Genomic DNA, 23550 nt, shown 5'->3' on the forward strand with positions numbered 1-23550 from the left:
TGTCTATGTCTAAACGATTCTTTTCATCGTTTCTTAGGATTTCACGCAGTCACGATTCAATTTACGCATAATCATTTTATCAAGGATATTTTACCATATTGTACCATTTTAATTATATTTTAAAAAATATAAATTTGCAATCTAATAATCTCGAATGATATAAATATCGAAGAAGGATTACTACATGATTTTTTATCCTTTAAGATAATTATAGTATTGCAACTATTGTAATTATTGGAAATAACATAAAACAATGCAATATTTTTAGAAGTGACAATACCTGTGCGCAGTTAAGTTAATACGAATGTTATTTTCTATTTAATCTGTAAAATCTATGGTTATGCCCGTACGTGAGATAAATAAGATAGTTAAAGCATAGTTAAGGTTACATAAAACGTATTGATATGATTGTACTGAAAAAACGCGTTAGTATTGTAACACAATTTTGATTGCCATAATCTGGAATTTAATATAAAATTCCTGGGAGATAAGATGGAGGAAAGAAACGCTAAATTATTCGTGGAAATTATAGACTTTATTTTTAGAATATTCTGAATATCATAAAACAACGTAAACATTCACAACAAATGGGAATAGGGTATTATTTATAATAGTAATAATAATAATGTTATTACTTTATCATAATAATTAATTGTTATGAATATGTCATCATGACGTATTTATAATTATGTATAAGTAAGATCTTTCATTTAATTTTTAGCAATTATCCATCGTACCTTCATCGTTTTCATTTTTCGTTTACTGATAATAATCATAATAATAGACATAGTGGCCATATTTAATAATAATGATAATCATCGTAATGGTAATAATAAGAATAATAGTAATAATAATAATAGTCGTAATGTTTTCTATACGTATGTTTGTCGTGTATATGTATATATAAACAAATATAGTTATGCTTATTTCGTAAGAAGGGATAGAAGTTCACAATGGCGCTAAACAATGTATGCAATGCAGTTTGCTTTTTTGTTGCATTTTTCTTGTTGTTGTTGTTACTGTCATCGTCCCCATTACCAGAATTATTCTCATTTCGATAAAATCACATATGTAAGTCGAAGGTCTTAGGAATAAGATTTCTCGTAATAGTAAATAGACAATAGTAAACGTGCGTATGTACAGTTTTATCGTTGAATGCCATTCTTTGAATGCCGCGAATATAAGTTCGATTATGATTCATGCAGTGTTTTGTGCAAACTAGGCGGATACACCTTTAACAAACCTATCATATTTCGTAATATCTTATCTAATCGATTCAACAATGTACTCAACAACGATCGAGCGATCAGTGTGAATACGATGATTTCGTTGATTTTCGTAGTAAACATCCGTTATAACCACGGAGACCATACGTAACATACTTCAAATGACATCATGTTTCGTTACTTTGTCGTTTGACCTATCATTACGTCCATTGCGTTCTCTTTTCTTCGTTTCCGAGCATTGTAGATATATACAAGTGTATCCGCCGTAATCATTGCATAAAACTGACGAGAGAAACGAAGACTAAGGCTACGATTTCCCTGGAAAAATTAATCCAAATCGCGACGAAGCGCGTTTTTTTACCCCAACCAACCTCTCTCTTTCATCGCGATACTTTACTCACGATTCTTACCCTCTGATTCGATCGATTTTACCCTTGTTTCATTAGAACTTTTTACTCTTTCAGTATATCTATTCAGTTAACTGTTTCCCATTATCGGAAAGGCAGTTTTATTCGCATACGGAAGAAACGAAAGAGTTCACAATACATCCAATGATGATTCGTAATGCCTGTTTTCTCTCTGCCGCTTGACCATCATTTTTATGAATCTAGGAATATAGAGACGTAACATACCGTCACTAATATTGTGGAATAAGTGTTGAGGTAAATTATGCCTAATTTTTATTGAAATACTATTTGAAGTACGACAGTTAATATATGCCAAATATTTAGTTAAACATTATTTCGATAACAAATAGTAAAAATAAAGAATATTGCAGTGTATTTCGTATTAAAATATTTTCATTTTAATTAATTGTATAAATTTTAACGAATTCATTCATAATCATCTTTTTAATAAGAAATTGGACATGTTGATTAAACTGATCAATAATCTTCATAATTAGCAGTGCAAAGGATGCGTGGAAATGTAATCAATCAAATTTAAATACAATCTGAAGTTCTCTATCCTCTTCGTCTATAATTTTATGTTCCAGTCTTATATTCCTTGATCTATATAACTGATTCCAATATAACGATTTAAAATATTTCGTCTATATTTTTTTATATTTTTTATATTTTTTTGTTTTCCTTGCTAACTCGATATGTACATACGATTACCGATATAAGATTAATGATGGATCACAAATCGGCGGTTAGCAAGCAGCCAATGACATTTAACGATAATTACAAAATAACGGTGAACCGTTATGGTATATAGATATATACACACACGCGCACACACAAAATTCTACATATGTATATGTATATATTTACTGTCGCGGCAATAATACGCAATAATCAGTCGTAACAGGTACATAAAAGTGGTTTGTCGGTGAATTCGACCGATTGTGTTTACATTAAACAAATTTCGCACCCTTGTACGACGTTTTGTTTGAAACATGGAAGCTTTTCCTCGATCTAACTTATCATAAGTATGTACATGAATCTGTCTTACATGAAAGCAATTTGAAAAATGAGAAAACGCGGTTGTTTCGTGTAAAATTTACCACGCAAACTCGTCGTAGATTTCTGTGATAGAGAATCGTTGTTCGGTATCGTCGAGAACTTCTAATCACTGGATGTGGGGGAAAAACCGATTTGACTCGCGATCGACCAAATTCGTCATTGAGCCGCAACGAACGCTGCGGTGAAGCAACCGAACGGTATCCGGTGCTACGTAGCAAAAATCTGTTTTTCATAAAACATTCAGGCATCGTGCCAAATACCACGAAGAACGTGGCTAGATTCTCAATTTTCTTGGTTCGTCCTCTTCTTCTTTTTCTTCCTTTTTCCTTTTAGCAAAATTATATTAAATCGATCGGATTCGTTCAACGATGGGGAAACCTTTCCCTCTTGAGACAAGATACTTTCAAAATTTGTCGGATCCACTTCGTACAGGAAAAGTTCCCCTTGGTTGAACATCTGGTTATATATATTATATCGTATATTATATGTATATTTAGTATTTAGTTTGTGGTCTTGTGTTCTGTCTCATCGTGTATATCGCTACCTCCGCTCTTTTTTCTTCTCTATTACGTGTGTGTGTGTGTGTTATGTGTGCGCGCGCGCGTGCGTGTGTGTGTCTATATATGTATATAAAAGAGATGAGAATGCATGTAACTTAACTCAGTATGTATACATATTATATGCGTATATACATGTATATAACCGTCTATAAGTCATCGCAAAAATTCTGTTCCCCGAACGTGCGCCATCTTATCGAGTTGTACGCGCCAATGAGGCTATTGTATTGCTTGTCGATTATCGAAAGAGGTTCGATGAGTATCTGAACAACGGTTGCTCTTTCTTTACTTGCGTGGTTTCCTCCCTTGGCAGATAGAATTCGAAGAATTAACGAAGATGGTTAAAAAAGTTTTCTTTGTCGCGTCCTTTGAGAAACAAGGTGTTGGAAAGACAAGTTTCGTCATTATTATTATTATTATTATTATTATTATTATTATTGTTATTATTATCATCATCATTTCGAAGGTATCTAATTTGTTCGAAGATTCGTTAAAGAAAAAAAGGAACTCTGCAAAATTTCCGGTGCAGATTGTATTTGGTATCTTTCTTCTTTTTCTTTTTAATATTCTTAAAAATTCAGGTGTATTTTTCATTAAAGCGTTTACATGTGGTTCCTTGATAATCAATAATGCAATCGCAGATATTTCTTTCGATATTTCTTATGTTTTCCCCTTTCTTCGTTCTGCCCTTCCTTCGACTTCCTTTCTTATCGAAAAATCTAGATACTAAACATCGACGCATATGACTTCGGGTGGCGCTACAAATCGCGGAATAACATTAGACAGAAATAGAAAGAGATATAAAGAGAGATAGAGAAAAAGAGTGCGTGTCTTTGAAAAATGTAGATAAAATGGTAAAATACTCGTTTTAGCTGTTCTCCTTGTTCGTATCACGGAGGGGCAAAAAGTATCTCGAACGAGTTCGTAACAATCTAAGAGATCGCTGATCCACCCTCGCTGCTCGATTTCCCATTCGATCAAGTTCGATTCGTAAAGTTACATATGTCACTAAAAAACATACACGATTATATTACACGTTAGTTTTACTAGTGCATACGTTTGCGATTTTTCTTTGTGTGTTTTTTTCTTTATCGCTTAACCATTACAAAATATGTAACGTGTCTATGTTTCATACGTTTCTTTCGTCTATCGTTTGTTCTACATTCTAGGAAGATGTAGATATTTTCTGAATGAATGGTACAACAGAAGGTATACCGTCTATCGTCAACGGTCTTTTTCGGATTCTCCTGAACGTGGCGCACACGATCCAGCATGTGATATAGTCGTGGATGTCACATCGCGTAAAGTTACATATTTAATGCACGTTACGTTATTATACCCGTACTCTTTCGTACAACGATGAGACTTAGAATGTAAGAGAGAAAAATAAAAGGGAGAATCGATCCGGGAGTCGAGAGGATGTTTCAGTGGATGCGCACATTGTAAGTCTAAGAGAAAGGCTTTGGGACAACCCCAATCGTAAGCTTAACGATATACACGCTTCTACATTATAATACAGTTCTCGTTTTTCATCTGTCATTCTCTAGCGATCTTTGCCACGCCAACGTATGCATTTTCTCTGTTATTTTCTCCTAGATGTCGTTTAACATCTCTTTTTCATCTTTTTCTTAAACTGCTTAGAAAAACACGTAACCAAGTTCGAGTCGATAAGTTCGTTGAATAACGTTGTTATTTACTTTATCGATAAAATGCATCAATCGCGTAAGCAAAGAGCGACGTAGATCTGTGATTACGAAAACGAGGACGGTTCGGGTGTAACAAACGATGATCGTATCCTTTCTCGAAGGATCCGATTAATATTCGGATATCTTCCATTTGATCGGAGGATACGATCGTCAAAAAGGACGATCCTGTATTTTTACCGAGACGTTTCATTCTTCGGCATATAACGCAAAAATGACCGGCATTGTACGCGTTCGTTCGACAAATCGTACAATTATAATTGCAATTATAATTGCGTTTGCCCTGCTATCGTAGACACAGTTACAAATTGCACTTTGACACACCCGTTCAATAAGATCGAAACAAACGACTAAATCTGATTATATCGTGACAAGATCGATCTCTCGTCCGGATTGGTAACGATCCACGCGCTTATGGAATATCGTTACCGATCCACGGTGATCCGAGCCGAGTCGATAAGGTTTTCAACGATTTATCGACGATCGATTATTGATTTCTTTCTTTCTTCATTCCTTTATGGATTTTTTTTTTTCATTAACCTATCTAAAAAGATTTCTACGACACGATACATGTTAGGATCAAAACGCCCGCACAAATATGTACAATATGTTTGTTTTAAAGAGGCGACTGCATAAAAACGTACGTTGGGACACGGTTCGCGTTCAGGAATCATTATCAATTCTGTCCATCTCTTCTTTTCTCTCATCGTTTCGTATTGTTTGTTTTTGATTACCGCTTTATTATCACTCGATATAAGAAAAAAAACCGCTTCGTTAAACAAGGGTCCCGATAATAAATTCATCGTTCTAGCATATTTTTCCTTTCTTCAATTTTCATTCTTTTCTCTTTTACCATTTTCCTTTATTTGAGCGCAATTAGGTAACGCTAACGATTAAGTACTACACTGTACGTATGCGGAACGACGGTAATTAATGATAAAACTCGATTAGCAATTGTGCTCGACGCTGTACACGTCTTAATTACAGGGTATTGCCATAGGTGTCTTATTTAATTGTACGCGTTCTTCTTTATCCTCTGATTTTACACATGTCCAAAAGGATCATCATCCGTATCCCTTTTTTCCTCCCTTTTTTTTTCTTGTATAACCATCGTTTCGCGAACTTTCAGTATGATATTTCCCAATGATGAAAATGAAAAATCGATAGAGATTGAGTTTATCAACGGGAATAGAAAATTTGACGAAATATTCGACGTCGTGAGTAGATTACTAGATTACATTTGAAAGAACCGTACACCGGAAGCTGAGGAACATCGCGCGAAACAATGTAGACTCGTCACGTGACGAAAAATGGCGGATCTAGCGCGAAGAGACGAACAATCAAAACTTGCGATACGGTAAAACACACACTGAACAAATTTATATATTTTTTTTTTTATTATTATACACGAATATAAGAATTCTGTTTGTTTGTATAATGGAAAAAGACAGAATGGAAAAGAAAAGGATAAACAACAGGGAAACGCGATTATCGTGCGAGCAGAAAGCGACGGATAAAGTCGAGCTTTTAGTATAGCAGAGGACAAGTGGATTCTCGATTACATGGTCCTGAATCACCATTATCGTGTCACCCTCGTCGTAACGCAGCTGTAACGACCATCACAATATCGAACAGCAGTAACAGATAATATACACGTTTTGTTGTATATTAACTTTACCAACGGCTCTGATTTTTTTTTTTATTTCGTTTTCTTCACTCCGTATAACACTCACTCACACTTCTTATGTACTTTGTAATATATATATATATTTTTTTTATTCTTTTGCGTTTCGATAGTGAGACGATGTGAGAATATTAAATATAGCATCGATAACGTCGTTAACGATATAACGGTAATAATTAATAGGAATAATGATATACAATATAATAGCCATGATAATAATAATAAGAATAATCATATAATGACAATAATCAAATAAGTAAGAATAACCGTATCTCACAATGATCGTAATAATAATCATAATAATAGTTAATTAACGCTATATCATATGTATAATATTTATATATATATATATTTATATTTATGTATATGTATTATTTATATAGCTGTATATTATATATATATAATTGTATTTCATTATTATTTAACACATTTCTTTTGTACAAGTAAATCAATTAAGAATAAGTACAACTTGGTAGCAAAGAGAGATAGAATTATATTATTCACTGTATATCTTTATCCATAGTGAGAAGAGATATATATATATTTATACGTACATGCGTTTATATATACATACACAATATATTTTTTTGTATATATATATACATACACACATATATTTTATTTAATTCATTTTCATTATAATAATATTCTTTCATTATCTTTATTATGTTTCAGACCGTAATTCTTGCACGCTGTCATCATTTGGCTGTCGGAAGTGACCTTCTTTCCTACCATGTCTTTTCCCCAATTTTTCTTCCACCTAAATATTTCGCTACGAGCCCTTGCACACCTAACGTGACTTTCCATTAACTCTCCCTTCACAGTGGCATGCTTTTCGTCGCGATACCCGCTCGTCTTCTCTTCCGCTTTTCATCGATCTCTAAAGAGAGGAGGTAGAAAAAACAGCGAAAACGACGAGAAAGGCCCGCGACTCGATCGCGAAACCGCTTTATTACTAGAAATATTACACGACGAGGAGCGTGGCGCAGCCCCGTGGCTGCAATTGTTTACGAAGCTGGCCACGGCCGGGGGAGATGACGTCGCGGGGACGCGACGATAAGCGCGGGAACGCTTTAACGAATGAAGGAGGAGCCAGCCAGCCATGCACTCGGGAGTCACAAATAACGGGAAAACGTGGAGAACTCAGTATACAACTAGCACAGGAAGGAGAAGCAATTAACTTAGAAAAAAGAAAAGGAGGGAATAAAAGAAACATCGTGAAACTGTCGTTTTTCCACCGACACAGATGGCGCCATCGCGATTGAGATTCTTAAAAACAGTCGACCTTAAAGCGAAAGATCGATACGCGCAATGTACAATTGTAAAACGAAAGTCAAATCATAAAACGATCGATCAATTAAAATTAGCTACGTATCTACGTTTTGTCTCACGAACTATAGTTACGTACAGTGGGGTCAGGTGATCTTCGAACGAAGAGACCGCAAGAATCGTAAAGGAATTATAGTTTGGCACTGATACCCGTCAGCTTGAACTCAACACGCTCGCGTTTAGCTAGGAAGAGCTAACCACTGGGAAGTCACGTATATCGAGGTTCGATCTCTTCGCGGGTGAACTTTGTGGCACGCGAGTATCCACCTTGGAACGCTTTGATTCCACCATTTCTCAAACGTCTCTCGCGTCCAACAGACCCTTAAGAAAAAGAAATAGAGAAAGAAAAATAAAAACTACAACGTAACTACGAGACAATTCGCTGATATTCGCCCACCATTCTGTCCACCCTACGATCCCCTTCGTGATACATCCTGCCAAAGATATTAAAGGCTCTACTTCCGGCACCAGTTTCGAACAGCGTGTGGCTGTGGCCCAGACTTACGTCGGATAGTAGCAAGAACACACATTAAAATCATAGAGGATCAACGTTGTTAGACGTGTCATGCGTTTGTCTGTTCGCTTGGCCTTTTCCTTTGCTTTCCCTCCAACCATTCTCACGCGATTCAGAGGACTTCGAACATTCTGTCCGTTATTGCATTCCCGTTTTCTCTCGCTTTATCATCCCTCATCCCGTTCCTCTTGACCACGATAACTCGTAAACAATGTAAATACCTACGCACCGATCGATCATGCATTCTCCCCCATTTCCGCCTGTTTCATCACTTTTCGAGAACGTTCCCCGCAATTTCCTTTCCCGTTAAAATGCCTCTTCGGAAACTGGTTGGGGTGTACGCATTGCACGTCCAAAACGAGCACACATGTCATGGTTTATCGATATAATTGTATAATATGTGCTATTAGATCCTTCATGCGCGGTCGAGGCTCACGAAGCCTCGAGAGATTCCTCTGCCTCGTCGAGCGTGCCATTTTACCCATTCTTTTCTTTCTCTCTGTTCTAGGTCATCATCCTCGAAGAACAAATAGGACGCACGGATCCGTCTCATTCAAGCGAAATCGCTGTCCGCGGTTAGCACGGTCGCGTGGAAATCGGCGAATCGAGCTCTCGTCGAACGAGAATTTAAAATACCCATCCGGGTAGATTGGTCAGGGGAACAAAGTTAAAACACTTGGAAGATGTTCTCACAAGTGACCAGAGATTAAAATTCACTTGGTTTAAGTGTGCGTGCCACCTTCTCTTTTTTCTTTTTGGTGGCAACGAGAAACACACGTTCTAGTTTAAAGAGAATCCTCGATGTTTAGAACATTGATGGCGATTCTCTGGGAAACGGTGAATGGTTTCTGCGAATTTGTGTGATTAGAGGAAGGATTTCTAGGTCGTATTCCTTGAAAACCTTGGTCCATGATCGATACCAGCTAATTCTTGAATTGAATTCAATCATTTCGCTTTATCTTGCTTTTCCTATCTTTCAATTATTTTTCATTCCTTACTTCTCATTACTTCAAATGGATTATTTAAGTTTAATTATATCGTTTCTAACTAGAATCGATTCGAATCCTAGAAAGAATATTACGTTGGAAATATTTGATTAATCGGAATTAGCTGGTCGAGGATCAGAAGCTGTCGCCAGTTTTGCTGGAATACAGGATGAAGCTAAACGTGTTCTAAAAAAACGTACGGACTTAGTCGATGTTCGATAAACCGGTTAAATTCGTTCGAATGCAACGTGTGCTACCGCAGAGGAAACAGTTTCGCTTGCAGGTGGGCGGAAAACGATTCGCTCGACGTGCGATGTTCCCTTCCATAGGTGTCGCGAGAACTATTATTATGATCATCATTAACATCGTGTATCGTATTCGATAGTATCGATGATCATCGTAATAATTAGTAATAATAACGATAGTAATAATAATTCATAATAATAATTCATAGTAATAATCATAATTTTAATTAATTAATTAATAATATATATATAATATATATGCGTATATTAAATAAATTCTCCGATATAACTTACGCCTTAATCCTAAAGCTTAGCTCGACTTACGATTTAAGTATCCCCGCCCCCATTTTTTTTACGCGCGCGGAGGGATGCCCGTGCATCCACCAGGGCGAACTTCTTAAGAATCTAATGAATCCTAAAACCGGAAGCTCCGCCGTACCGACAGGCCAGCTGCCTTAAAATTTTTCTTCTTTTATTTTACTTTCCCCCTTTTGCTTCTTTGCCGGAGGAGCGAAACACCACGATCTAGCGGTCTCTGCCAGAGTGAACAGAAAGCAAAGCGAAGAAACGGAAGCAACGTATATACGCGATGAAAATGATTTAAAAGAGAAAATAATTTTTTCTTATATTCTTCCCTTATTACCCTCTCCCTTCTTTTTATTCTCGTTCCTTTCAAATCATTTTCATCGGCATGTATAAATTATTTTCGTTTCTTCGCTTTGATCTCCGTTCTCTTTGTCGGAGACCGTACACGAGCGTGGTTTCCATCCTTCGTCTCTTGCCTCGATCATTACTCGCCTCGCATACAGGAAGTCGAACGACAATCTTCCTTTATCACGTTCGATTCCGAGAAGATCAACTTTCCAACCAACTACCACGCTAACTTCTCCGTACGCCTTCTATCCAGCGCCTCCGATAAAAAAAGATCGGCCAACCTACAGCGCGATGCTCTTTCTACTTTGCCCCTGCTCCGTGTCTACGCGCGTCCCTTCTCTCCCCGACTTCCAAACGAACGCATACGATTCTCGCTACCCTTCGTTATCCTACCCTTGCGTCATTTATCTTACAATCATCGGTACTCTATATATAACTCGGTACTTCGTACTCGGTACTTCATCCAATCTCGTTCCTAATCTCGTTCAACGTCTGTTCCTCGCGGTCCAGCACGCGCGTACACACGGAGATCCATTCGCGACTTCTGCCTTCCTGAGAACGAACCTTCGTACGCGTCCTGCTCGCTGTGACGCTACAAGACGACTTTTAAGTGGTGATCCAACGCGACCACGGCTCGTAGAGCGGCAGAAGGAGGTCGTACGAGTCGTCGTCCTCAGGGAGGAAGAGGACAAAAGAGACGAGTGCACGGCGGGCGCGCAACTCCTCTCGCAAGGCGAATATTCCGGCACGTTTCGGCCGCGAACAACAGAACGGAGCCAAACGACTCGTCGTCGAGTATCTCAAACGTCGTGCGGGACATCTGTCGCAACAACGGCTGCCAAGGCGCGAGCAACATACGCGACGACGACGACGACGCTCGTTGTTTCCCTGATGGGTTGCTTCCTCTTCTCGAACTCCATCTCTGACACTCGCATCTCGTGGTTGGCTGTGGTGCGACTCTCGTTCCTCGTTGCGATGACACCTTCTTGACTCGACGAACGGCACGCTGGCGATAACAACCGGGGGTGAGAGACGAGCGATGGTTTGGATTTTTCGACGGTGGCGACGACAGCACTGGGACCTTAACACCCATCCTTGCCACCTGAAAAATGTGCAACGCTGGCCTCGTCTTCGTTCCATCATGCTTTGCCGGCCGTGTTCTTCCTGAACATCGTTTACGCATATTGGTGAATATTTTGCATGTTAGATTTGAGTTTGCGTTTGGCGTTTATCGTTCACGTATCGTAGACGTAAGACCCGATGCAGACGAGCGGTAAGCGTTAAATCGTCGTAGCGGCAGCGGGTTGGAAGAACGAGGAAACACATGTACGCGTATGTTTCTTTTGTCAGACAGAAGAACTTTGTTTCTCTGCTCCTCCAACGGCACCGCGGTTGTATCGTACGATATACGTTGTTTTCAACCGGGAAAATAATGAAAAACGTATGACGCAGCGCCAAAAAGTCTCTCGTCTGCACCCGGCCTCAGAGCGAAGGATGGGGATAGAAGTCGAAGATTTGTGAAATTAAAAAATTTTGGCTGCTTTCAACCTGCTGTCTTTTTTTTCTATCTGACTTTTCTTTTGTTTAACTTGATATTGAATTTCTTTGCGATTGGGAGGAAGATCGTAAATTTGCTGGATTGTTGTTTCTACGTTTCGTGAAATAATATTTTTTGAGCGAATAAGAATGGGGTAAATTTAAATTTAAATTTTAAGTATGTTTGACGTGTATGAGTGACAAGTTTACGTATCTAATGTATATGTCATCATAGGCGATGATATTTTTAGCATAGAGATTAAGATGAGACAAACGTTGAATGATAATAGATATCTTCTCTAGCAGGGGAATGTGAACGCTATTCCCATTTCTTTTTGTAATATGAATATCTTTAGGACGAATCATAAAAGAGGATAAGTACATGAGATGATACGAAAGTACGTGACCAACAAGTACAGAATAAGAAATCAGATGGAACAAGTACGATAGTAAAAAAAGACAAAATTAATATTAATCGATAGAATTTTATTGTATATTTGGAAGAAGAATGTATATTTTTTAATGACCAGAATCTTCGACTTTCAAATAAGGTACGAATCCGTGAATTAATTTCAAGCAAAGTTTATGGAATCGTGAGAATTGCAAAGGGTTCGTCTGATGCCCGGTTTCCCCAAAGGATTCAAATTTCTGGAAACTAGCGTTTCCAAGTGGTTGCTGCAAGGATCAACGTTCATCCGATGGAGAAGCATCGCTGATGTTTAAGATCTACTTTGGGGAACACGGAGAAATAAACGTGCGCGTAATTTGTGCGAGTCTATCGATCTCCCTTCTACGACTCTGCAGCCTTGACGTTTAGCATGCGGTGAATTTCGCTTAAGGGAACCACCTATTTCAGACAAATCCTTCGATTTACTGCTGTTAACACTTGGACAGTAAGTTAATTAAAAATGATAAAAAAACATGATCAAAAATGAAAGTTTCTATCTTGCGTATATTTTTTATATTTTTTTAATAATTTTTCTATTTCAATTTTACCTAAGCTATCGTATGTAGAAAAAGAAAAGTAATCAAAATTTAGGTTTCGTTCGTAAATTTTACCTTTTTCTTTTTTCGTATTCCTGTATTATAATTTTTATAATTTTGAACCATTATGGCTAAAAAAGAAAAATAATAAAACAGCATATTTCCTCTTTAAATATTCTTTTATTTCTTCCTTTTATACTCTTTTCAAATTTTTAATCGCCAAAAGATTGACAAAGGGAAATCAATGAATAAGTTATGCAATGTTTCGTTTTTATTAGTGAAAAATATATTTGATTAGTATCGTGTCTTTTTTCAAGGGGCTCGTCATTCTTAATCCTTTCGTTGCGACGATAATCTTATTAGCAGCTCTGTGATTGTTAATGGCCGTCAAATGCTACTGATTGTTTTCAGTGGTTCAAAGGGCGGACAATAAACGGCAGCAACTACTTGTCTCTAATTTCGTTTAGCAGCGGACAGTTACCGTGAAGACAATATCGCTCAAACTTTGATAAATGTTAGCAAGTTTGGCGGAGTTTGTAATTCGAGGAGTGAGAGTTGCAGCCTCGTCTGCTCCTGATATACTAATTTGTATTTCTAACGAGGAACAACCCGCTCCTACACGGTTCCCATTAATTACAACGTCAACGGTATTTTTATTACCAATTGTAATTTAATTCTTGAAGCTCAACTAATTAAACATTATTAAATCAGTATAAATGTAAGAAAAAATTTGAGATATTATTCCGTTCGCTGCTAAAGGAATGTTACGGTAAATCGCAACTATTTATTCTACAATATAAGAGCAAATAATAATTATATCAAGAGAGTATTTATAAAAATTCTGAATATCGAGTCTTCCAGATATTTGCAATAAAAATGTTAAACTTGAATTTCATACGAAATTTATAGAAACGCTAAATTCCGAATCTTTTGGCAAATTGATCAAAATTATGAATTTTTGTTTCTTATGATATTTATTGACAAATTTAAAGTCGTTAATTCAAAAATTTTTCAAAAATTTTTCTACAATACTAAAAATTCTATTCTCGTGGCATCGAAAGAATTAAAAAAATATCGTCGAGGGATGAATATCGAAACATCAACAGCGTGTCAACGAGGGACGATGTTCATCAGGAAGAACGATTCGGCCAACAAAGTGTTCTCCACGGGTCGATATTCGTGCAACACGCAACAGGAAGCTGTGAATCCACGTGTCGCCAATGGTACCTTTTCCAGGTTAGTTGTGACCCCGTGACCCACGTGTCAAAGTTAATCAAACACGCGACAAAGGGTGAGAACAGACAAGTCAGATATATATATATATATGTTACATATGTCTGAAGGTGCGTATCGTGCGTGATGAGTTAATCGGTGTACAATTATCGAGCTGTTTTCGTTACAGTTTTCGATACACATTCACTCGTGGAACTTCTTACGTTCATTCTTCGATATCATCAACTCTTTCCAACAAAACAAACTTTCAGACGCCTGAGCAAGATACTACTAAAGTTCTTTTATTGATCATAATAATGATCGTAATATACATTTTTAGTTGCTCCTTTCGTTCCTTTATATCCTTCGAATGCTCGATCCGATCGACCGGCGAACGAGTTATCGTTTTCGACACATCCAACGACAATCGCTTGCCTGATCCTGTGAATTTTGCTACAGTACGATTCAAGATAGTTACAGAGAAGTCGTAAGTTGCGTGTATATTATAAAGCTGTTATACAGAATCCGATCGAATAATACGTGAAAGCGGGCATGATGCGATTCCTTATGGAAAAATAAGAAAATAACATAGAATAGAATTTTTTCATTTTCGGCTTAGTTTTCGAGAAAATTGAATATGAAAATTTACCAAATACGTTTGAACATAGTTAATTACCGACCGAGTAAGCAATGAGTACACAATCAATAGAGGGTCGTCGTAAAAGCGAAAGTAAGTAAAAAGTATGAAATAATATATTTCTCTGTAAGGCTTAATTTTCAGGAAAATAGAGTTCGAACATGTTTGATTAAGAATCGATCTAATATTTACACGTGTATGGTAAATTTTCATATTTATTTCTTCAGAAACAAAGTATCTTGAGAATAAATTTTATTCTGCATTTTCCGCTTATTTTTACACGTAGAACGACCTCCTGTCGGTTATTTTGCCATGTCCAGTGAAGGATTAGCCATGTTCAACATATATTTAATAAATTTTCAAATTCGATTTTCTCGTAAACCAAGCCGAGAACGAAAAAGTTCTATTGTATATTCTTTTCTTATTCTTCTACAAGGAATCACGTCCTGCACACTTTTACATGTTATTCGGCCGCACCCTGTATATAATAACTATATTATAAATATTACCGCGTTAGTAAATTTTATAAATCTGATAAATTCTACAAATTTTACAAAATCTCAGTGTATTTAAACATAGATTCTATCAAATCTTATAATGTAACATTATGGTGAAATATGCGTAGAATGAAAAGATAGCATATGTGATAGGAGAATCGGAATTGGGGATTAATAATTTGAATATTATCGACAATATTAGCTGCGAATGAGACAGTCATTCTACTTTCTTATAATTCAGTACAGATAGACAATGGACTTTTAATTTTATAAAGAAATTTTGCCAATCCTTTATATAATTGTGGATTCGCATCCAAAACATACTTAGCTTTTTCCATTTTCTCTAGATATATATATCCAAACATTGACTACAGTGTTCATCGATTATGCTAGATTTGCTGTTTTCTGTGTATACCTACAACTAAGAAACGATTCCTCAACATTTCCTTTATTCTCTTTACAATATATTAAGTTTACACGCGTTAATAACTTTCTCTATATTATCATTCTTATGGCACACAGCTTTCTTCAACGAACTTCGATAGACCCGGACCTGTGAATATCCAATAGTACGTATTTAATTCTTAACTAGCTGTGAAGCCTTTACAACCTTGCTATATCGTGATTCGTACTTATATATATATATATATATATATATATATATATATATATATATATATATATGATATATATGATATATATGATATATATGATATATATATCAACATATATATATGATATATATGATATATATATATATATATATATATATCATATATATCATATATCAACAGGACCAAAGGATCGAGAATCCAAATTTAAAAAGAGCAAAGATAGAAATCAAACGAGAGAGAACAAAAACGTTCTCCCTGTCAGGATCATCCACGTGGGTGTGATGTGTACCTTGATTGGACGAGTGTGAGGCTCACGATTGCGGTTGCGGTGTGTTGTGGTCTCGCTTGTCCGCCGCAGGAGCCGGTGGCTTTATCACGGGCTTCTCCTCGTTTACCGGCGTGGGCGGGGCGTCCTTTCTTGGCGGCATCCTTTCGTTTATGGCATCCAAACCTTTCGCCTCGGCGAACGAGGTAATTTTGTGGTTCGGCGAGAAACCTTGCAGAGCTGTCAACAATAATTTCACGAGTCGTCATCAGCCGCTGTTCGAGCGGAACGTTTCAAGGGTGGAGTACGAATAACGCAAGAAAGGAGGGAAAGTTCAGTGAAGGGAAGATCGCGGTGGTGTTTGTTAAAATTTCGAGGAGGGGAAAATGGAGCGAAATTCCTTTGTCAGAGAAATTCTAATTTACTGGATGATCGTTTCTTTCGATCGTTAATTATGATCGTTGATTAACGATTCTTAGTCGTTAATAGTAACTGGTATCGAGCTATGCATTATCAAGCTTTGCTACCGGTTCAACATTTCAGAATTAGTAGTTCACTGTTCGGCCCATGAGCCGTACCATAAATGTGAATATGTATTACGAGACTGTGTACTTTGACTATGTCCACTAAGTGTATCAAGCACCCTTGACTATCCGTACTAATTGCACGGTTATGTACCATGTACTACAAGATGACAACAACGTCGTAGATAATACATTACAATAAAGTAGGAAATTATTTATTCCTCCTGGATCTATTAGAAAAATATCGTTTACCATTAAATCAGCTGCTGCAAAAGATCACTTTATTTACATGTAGTTGATCAGAAACGAAACTCACCGTTCTTTAGGGACGTCTTTCCACCTGATAACGCACCAAGAGGTAAAGCGCCAGTCGGCGTTAAACCCTTCAGCTGCAACACACTCTCGCTCTCCTCTCTGAAAGACGAACCAATTGACAACAATTAGCAACGCATGAAAATAAAAAAGGAAAAAGGAGACAAAAGATGTGAAAGTAATGGCAATCAATTTCTCTCCTGATCAACTGCTCCTAATAAACGCGTACGAATTCGCGTTAATCATTTAACCAGAAGCATTAAAATTTGCGAGCGAAAGTTGAGTTCGAGCAGAACGGTATAGCAGAATTTTCACGTCGAGTTATCTTTCATTTTTGATTTCCTCGGAGTCTTCGAGCCAAAGCCGATTAACGACGATCCCGCAGCGATACGAACACAGGATTGTTCTCGTGAAATATAGGCATTTCACGCGCGATCATCGATCGACCGTGAAACTTCGATCGACTTCTCGCAACGTTAAGCAATTCTATCGGCTCAGTCGAGGCATACTCGTTCCATCAACCGAGTAAGTTGCTACCAGAATATGGTTTGCGCCGGTGCAATCTTCTTCGTTTTTCAACGAAACTTTCGGTTGTGTGCAATTTTTATGGCTGTTGCGTTGAGCTACAGTTGCGATCTGCAAAGTTTTAACGATTCTCTCCGTTACGCTAGTGTTTTTGTAGGAAAATTCTGCTCCGAGTCCCTGTATTTCGGCTTCTATCAACTGCGCTTGGTCTCTGCCAGTCGTGTGCAGTGTACGACTTTGCGAATTCAGAGGATTTTGTGTTTTTTCATTGTTTTTTTTTTTTTTTAGTTAATGCATGTATGTAAATTTGAAGCATAAAATTCCTCGTTATTGTTTTTTCTTCTTAATTCACTTTGAAAAACATTTGACCAGTTGCAAAGATTCGGCTGCAACTATTAAAATAACAACGCAACGCACGATGTATCTTCGATTTTTAATTTTAAACACTACCTGTTTCTGCTGTAACTCTAATATATTCATCGGTTAAAGATGATATTTTCTCGTTGCATTTATGAGATACATTTTTATCGATAGATCTCTAATCGGAGCTGTTTGAATAGTCAAGTTTAACTGTTAATAATTCAATTTGTTTGCTGACCTGAGGACGGAGAAGACACGCGCCATCTTGCCAATGGCTCTGATCTTGTTTCTGATAACCTCCTTGCGTAGATTGGCTGCTGCACCTAGAAAAGCGACAAGATTCAGTTAGGACGATCCGTCTCTCGATAATTTAGCTGATTCATTCTCAGTGATCCACGAAGTCGCGAAGGCACGATGCTAACGAATAGAATCTGGCGCTAAAGTTACTAGGGTCTAGTGAGCTTCTAGCATAATTTCACTAGCGATCAACTTGCGTAATTACATACTCGCAAACAGCAGTTATTTTCGAATTAATAAACATGACGATACCTATGTATTACCTATGAGTAGCTGCGTAAAGAAAAAAGAAAAAAAAGAGTAAAAAGAAAGAAAAAAAAAATAGTGAAAGAAATGGACATTAGCGATTTTACGTGAAGCTAAAAATATAGATGAACGATCGTGGATTTTGATTTGCCTTCGCGAGATCTCGATCACGAATTCGCCCCGCAACTCTCGTCGCGAAGTAATTCGAAATTTGGCTTTTCACTACATTATTCATACAACAGCTTATCCGATAATTATGTTATTGAAAAAAATTAAAGGAAAAAAAAAATGGAAAAAATGTCACTCGTTATTTTTGGGTCTCACGGCAAACAACAACGGCAAACTACAGCCAAAGGAACTCGGTGCACGCGACGAGCGAGTGCGTATTAGTCTCGGTGTACCATATTTTGCTCTTTCATTTTACTCATTTGTCTTTTTGGGTCTAGATAAGAATTTATTATTTGCATAAAATTTCACATATTAACTTTTTTTCATCCGACAGATTCATTGGAAAATTTCTTTATTCCGAACTCACTCGCGTATACCGGAAATAATCGATGTATATTGAATCGTCACAATTATCTTTCCTTCACGGATTATCGAGATCTCCTATTCGTCTCTGACCAGCGAACTGAACGATAAACGAACAGAAATACTCAACGTAGATACTTATCGAACTCTATGCAAACGAAAAGCGACGAGAGAAAAAAAAAGTAGAACGATACGCGAAGAAAGAAAAAGAAAAACAATATATTAATCAACAGAATTGTTTCACCGTTTCGAATTTCGCGCGTCTCGCGGCCAATCGCTCTGACGCGTGCGCAGAAGCGATTCTTCGTGATTCTCTCGCTTTCCGAGCGAGTCGTTTGTTCGTGTACGTTCTCGTTCAAAGTTCACACGAGTCTATCGAAGTTCTGTCCATTTTATTCCAGTTTTTATACCGGAATTAACAGATTGGTGACAAAGAAGAGAAAAAATATAAAGAAATCCTTCGAATCGTAATCGTATATCGAAATATAATATATATATATATGTATATATACACATACATATATATTATATGCGTAAAAATAGAGAGAGAGTGCACGAGGATAATAGCACAAGCTCATTGCATATAATAAATGCACACAGCTACGTATGGGCGCGCGCGCGTGCACGTGTTACAAAACGGAAGCCGGTGTGCGAAATACGTGCGTATGTACATCGTAATAAACAGCGACTACTAACATGCAGGCCAATGATTACATAAACCATAGGTTTTCCTCAGTTACGCGAAAAAAAGACACGGCCAATGCAAGAGAAAGAGATCAACACATGCACATGCAGGCTTTGAGCGCGGGTAAACGTACGCACCATCGGTCAACTACGGGTGCTTTTACCAGTCGCCGTTTCGTATGTTCGTCGCTACTTGCCTACTTGCTCGTTCGCATTTTCTCTTTCTTTCTTTCTTTTTTTTTTTTTCTTTCGTTTTGTGTTATTTAGAGCGTAGTTGTGTATATGCGTGTTCGGACACATCTTTATGCTCGATGTTTTTCTAGTCTTTAACCCGTATCCGTGTGATAGAACTTTAGTCGTTGTATTCAAATGTTAGAATTTGAAAGCAACGAAATTTCATTTGATTCTAAGCTTCGAGTGTTTCAAATTTGTAAAGGAAATGCGACGGTTAGAGAACTGAATGGTTTGGAATTATTAAATTTGTTTTAATCGAATATCTTGCTAATCGATTACGTGGTTTGGTTTTTGGATGTTGAAAGTTTGGCTTGAAGACTGAAAGTTTTTCGACTGAGAACCACTGGTTAGTTATTGAGGAGTGACCATTAAATTAAGCCAGTTGCGAAGAGGTTTCGGCGTGAAATCGCTCGTAAAATTCTAGGCGCACAGTTACGGGTTAAGAAGCAGAGTACGTATAATCGACTAAATAAGGCATCGAATAGCCTAAGGGTCGGCCATCTTGAGTTCACGTCGATACAAAATGGAGGTCTCTTTCCGATATCGTGGTGCAGTGTTTAAGACTCAAATTGAAGAATTACATTATATCGAATAGGATCAAATAATTTCTTTATAATCTTTGACTTGACGAATATTATACTATTCTTTACATTTTCGATATTTTTTAAAAAGTCATAAATTGTTCACAAAATCTTTCTTTGCAATTTCATTGTATGTTATTTGAAGGAAACAGTTAATGTACCGATCCTATTAATCGTCAGTAGATATTTTTTTTTGAAGAAAAAAAAAGAAAAATAAAAAGAAACAGACGTTTACTCTTTTTTGCTCGTTTTTAGAAGACCGAAAGAAACAAATAATATGTATACGTATGTATATATTAGTAAGTAAGAAGTCTCTAAGATTTAGCTTGTTCGTTCTATAAAAAAACAATTTCACATGAATCGACATACGTGAAAATATCGTTCCGCTGTCGCTGTGTTTCCGCTTCACTAAGCATTCGCGAGTTAAATTTGCGGATGTCGGGGCTTGTGACGCTACAGCAAATCGGGTAATTTTGTCACTTATATAGGAAAACAAGAGATTCGTTCTTGCTGATGAGATAATTGGCGAATTAGGAGATTCTACTGACTCTATCCGTTATTTATTTTTGAATTATCAAATGGAAAATTCTTGTTTCGTAATGTACAAATTTACAAATTATTTTCCTTTGTCTTATTCAACTTTAAGCTATGAAATAATTTATCTGTTTTTTGATTTTCTTAATAACAATGGAATATTCTTAATTCTTTTGGTAACATTTTGATGGCGTGTTCGGGTCGAACATTGAACAAGGTTCAATTTCGCCAGGCCAACTGCGGATTCGTTTTAATTTCTCGTAATCCGCAATCGCGCGGCTGCGCTGCATGGAAAAGCTTTTTGCGAACATTCTGCTGAGATGGCAGGAAGAAAACATTTCTGGAATATCCTGCGACGTCCATTTCCGCGTAAAAGTGTGGCACGAAACGTCAGCATGAATCGAGAATCTTCGTCGTCTATTCCGTTTATTTAGAACTGCGCGAACACGTGCCGATAAAAAAAAGAAATACCAGAGAAAATAAAATAGAGGCAAATAAAAAGAAATGTGGAATTTATTTTACTTCGGTCACTTTACTCTGTTAGGTTAGGTTAGATAACGTTCGAGCTCGAGAAGTTTTAAAAGTACGATCGATATTCTGGACTGTATGGAGTGTACACATTTGTCTTGTTGGTTTCAATGTGCAAATTGAACACTGGTTCTCTACACGTTAACTAAAACAAGCTTCGTTAAAAATGATATTGGGAAATATAATCCCTTGTCTGTGTGTCGTTTACGTAGATAGAAGATAATCGTCTTACCCGAGAATTCTTCAAATTTCTTCCAATATACATATTATATTACAACGTACACCATTGACCAAATATTTCGAATCGCGTCTCCAATTATAAATGCTGATTTTATTGTTCCTTCGAAATAAATATCGTTTGCTCTCGCTATGCTTGCCTTCGAAACTAACGCTACGAATCTCAGTAACGATCTTCGTCTTTGCCTCGAAAGAATTTTCCAAGTGTCTTTTAATTCGAAGTTTACCAAAGATCGTTGCTTCCTAGAATAATAGAACTGTTAGCTGACTATCTATCGAAACGAAATTTCGCTGAATAATTTCTACGAAACGCGTTAGTAATTTGAAAAGCTTGGTCAACAGTATGTATCTTCTCATCTTCTCCAATAAGAAAAGAAAATATCGTCGAAGTTAAAAAGAACGAGAAACGTTTTTTCAACTTGCCTGATCAATAGCAACGACTGAAGCGACCTTCAACGATGTATTCTCGTATGCTTTCGCATTTGCGGTGATAAGAAAATATCGAAAGCAGGGGTGGAGAAGGATATTCAAGAAATTAGAATAAAAGGGGATGGACTTCACAGAGAGCCTAGAAAGAACGATCTCTCCTCTGTAAGGAGCTATCCTAACCGTGGTATGGTTTTCATTTCTTTTCTTTTCTGTCTTTTTTCTTTTTTTCTTTCTTTTTTTGTTCATTTGTACGACGTCTGACGCATTCTTCCAGGGAGAAGAGCGCACGACGAAGAGATTTCAGTGGGTCTCTGACTGAGGGGAGCAGACATTTATCGATCATCCTTTACATCCTGCGGCTTTCACTGAGAAGGACGATGCGGCACATACAACGACGTACGTCACTACTAATTTATACAACAGATCAAGCCTTTGCTCTCTAGACATTTACGTGTCAGCGCATGATTATGCACTCGTGGTCTGTCGCAATGGGCATTACCATCGAATATTCGCCAATCTTTACGATTTCACAATTTTTACGTTAACATTACACGCGTAACTTAGTTTGGTGTCTTTTATTTTTAATTAGATCTATTCTCGATATTTTCTCATTTTTATGGAATTTTTAAAGAAATATCATTTACAGAGATTGTTAATAGTTAACTGTAGAAAATGACTAGTCAGATTATTTTGATTCATTAATAAATCGATAAAGCTTATTGTTTTTATTCATAAACAGAATTATTAACAGTTCTGTGCATCTATGGCGTAAACATTAAGACGCAAAGAGCACAAGAATGTTCGCAATGTTAAAAATCTATAAAACATCCGGAGTATTTGTTATAATATTCGGATGAAACAAATCTCTATGCGTGCTGCACTTTTCTAAATTGTTTTTTAAAATCGTTTTGTTAAAAATAACAACAAATTATAACAAAATAAAAATAAACAAGGTATAACAAAAAAAAAAAAAAACAACAGAAAAGAACTCTGATATTTCTAAGTAATTTTAAGCAACATGATCCACGAACGAAATATAAATTCTGTTTAAAACGACACCAAACTAATATTATACATACTGAATATTTCCACATTTATCAATAAATTTCATTACCAATCCCCATAAAGTCGAATATATTTCAATCTGGGAAATAATTTTTAAAACGCTCGCGTATTAACGTTTCATGATCCATCTTGCAACTTCCAGACATGAGGGTTTACTTTCTCGAAACGGTACAGACTTTTCTGTACTCTCGGCTCGTTGACGATTCCTTTTGACGACGCCATTGCGACAGTCTACTACCGAGCTAACATTTATCACAGGGTGTTCGAGTTTGGCACCGAGTCCCAGAGACGGAGATCCATCGTCCGTGGGGAGTATCGACGGCGTTTCAAAGGATGACGCACGATATCTGCGCG

The 23550-nt window shown here is 36.9% G+C and overlaps 1 protein-coding gene across 7 annotated transcripts in view; it reads right to left on the reverse strand.

Annotated features, from left to right (window-relative positions):
- Positions 1–516: 516 nt before the first annotated feature.
- LOC100650999 overlaps positions 517–23550 on the reverse strand; it is a 156606-nt gene continuing 133572 nt past the window's right edge. For 4 of the 7 annotated variants that reach the window (XM_048405141.1, XM_048405139.1, XM_048405140.1 and 1 more), the window contains 4 exons: positions 18069–18153; positions 16950–17047; positions 16134–16349; positions 517–11466 (listed from right to left, as the gene is read on the reverse strand). In XM_048405141.1, the coding sequence (XP_048261098.1) occupies positions 16156–16349; positions 16950–17047; positions 18069–18153 (377 nt within the window). In that variant the 3' untranslated portion in view covers positions 517–11466; positions 16134–16155. Of the gene's footprint in view, positions 11529–16133; positions 16350–16949; positions 17048–18068; positions 18154–20772; positions 20857–23550 lie in introns of all 7 variants that reach the window. The other 3 variants (XM_048405143.1, XM_048405142.1, XM_048405137.1) reach the window with 2 other exon arrangements.

Source organism: Bombus terrestris, chromosome 4 (assembly GCF_910591885.1).
Source record: "Bombus terrestris chromosome 4, iyBomTerr1.2, whole genome shotgun sequence".
Taxonomy (NCBI): domain Eukaryota; kingdom Metazoa; phylum Arthropoda; class Insecta; order Hymenoptera; family Apidae; genus Bombus; species Bombus terrestris.